Below are 1,324 nucleotides of genomic sequence, written 5' to 3'. Positions count from 1 at the left end.
TAATTAGGTTTCAGAGAGAGCCTACAACATTGTCACGAGGTTTTAATGCTCTCCAGACAGACAAATGTACTGGGCTCGGTTAGATTTATGATGATTGCGTTCTTTTGCAAGGGTAAATCCAATAACTAGGTCTTGCTTTTAAGATGTATTTCACTGGAACTGAACCATGCCACTGTTAAATACTGGTGGAAGCTTATGTAGATACACATCTCCTTTCCTTTGAGAGCATCCCTAGAGAGTCTGCATGTGGGCATTTCTCTCCCTGGTCGTCCTAGGCCTTGCTCCAGCGACCCCGTGGGTTCTAAGGGATCCCGTTGGTCCTGCTGCAAGACGGCAGGCTGGCTCCGGGGGACAAACCCTGCTGCACTCACGTTTTTGAAGTCATGGATCTCCAGGATTTCCTCACTGCCGTTCCCGCTCCTGAAGGTCTCTGTTCTGGCCAGCGGGTCGATCTCCATCACAATCTTCTTCTTCTCGCCGCGGCTGAAGAACGTGTGTTCCATGTCATAAACCTGCGAGGGACAAAACCACACAGGGGTCGGCTGAGCCCCCCACCCGATTTCACACGCCGGCCGGTGGGTGAGTGGGCTGGTGCTGGACGCCTGACCCCTGGTGCTGGGTACCCTGCCTCGGGGCCGGCTGCTTCCCCGCGCCCCGGCTCTGAGCCAGGACGATCGTCTGTATAGCGCAAAGACAGGCAGCTCCCAGGCACCAGGGCTGGGATGAAGGGCAGGATGGGGCCAGGCTGCGGAGGGACATCTGTGTCAAGCCTGGGAGAAGATGCTCATCCCACACTTGCACCAGGAGCTTTGCCATGGCGCAGCCTTTGCCGGTGTGCTCTGTGGCACGAGCCTGTTTACGTCCCAGGCTGGACTGAAGTCCTGAGCCCAAGGAACCTCGCTTTCCTCTGTCCCTGGCTTGCTTGCTCCATCACTGCATCCCCAGCTGACTTGCTCCATCGTGTCCCCATCTTTCTTGCTCCATCACTGCATCCCTGGTTCGCTTGCTCCATCACTGTGTTCCCAGCTCGCGTGCTCCATCATGTCATCCCCAGCTTGCTCGCTCCATCTCTGCGCCTTCTGTTTTTCCTGGAAAGGCAGAGGTAAAAGCCTCTCTCTGCCTGGAGGAGATCAGGGATTGCCTGCAGATCAAAGACCTCCTCGAGGGCTGCTGAAGGGCTTCGGGGTGTAGCAGCCGGCTTCCCGGCGGCACTCATCCCCGTGGGGAGCCGGGGCGAGCAGCGCCGGGGGGAGCAGCCCTCTCCTCCTCGCAGGTGCTCAGCCAGCCCGGCAGCCCTTCAGTCTCTGCGGATGCAAACACGTTT

The 1,324-nt window shown here is 57.8% G+C and overlaps 1 protein-coding gene across 1 annotated transcript in view; it reads right to left on the bottom strand.

Annotated features, from left to right (window-relative positions):
* TNMD (tenomodulin) overlaps positions 1-1,324 on the bottom strand; it is a gene marked incomplete at its 3' end in the record, with an annotated part of 5,767 nt that overhangs the window by 3,753 nt on the left and 690 nt on the right. The window contains exon 2 of the mRNA XM_009580333.1: positions 372-542. Coding sequence (XP_009578628.1) covers positions 372-542 — 171 coding nt within the window. The remainder of the gene's footprint in view (positions 1-371; positions 543-1,324) is intronic.

The sequence above is a fragment of the Fulmarus glacialis genome, unplaced genomic scaffold, assembly GCF_000690835.1.
Source record: "Fulmarus glacialis isolate BGI_N327 unplaced genomic scaffold, ASM69083v1 scaffold36610, whole genome shotgun sequence".
Taxonomy (NCBI): domain Eukaryota; kingdom Metazoa; phylum Chordata; class Aves; order Procellariiformes; family Procellariidae; genus Fulmarus; species Fulmarus glacialis.
The sequence above is the reverse complement of the archived record's forward strand: the minus strand, read 5'-3'. Positions and strand labels throughout refer to the sequence as shown.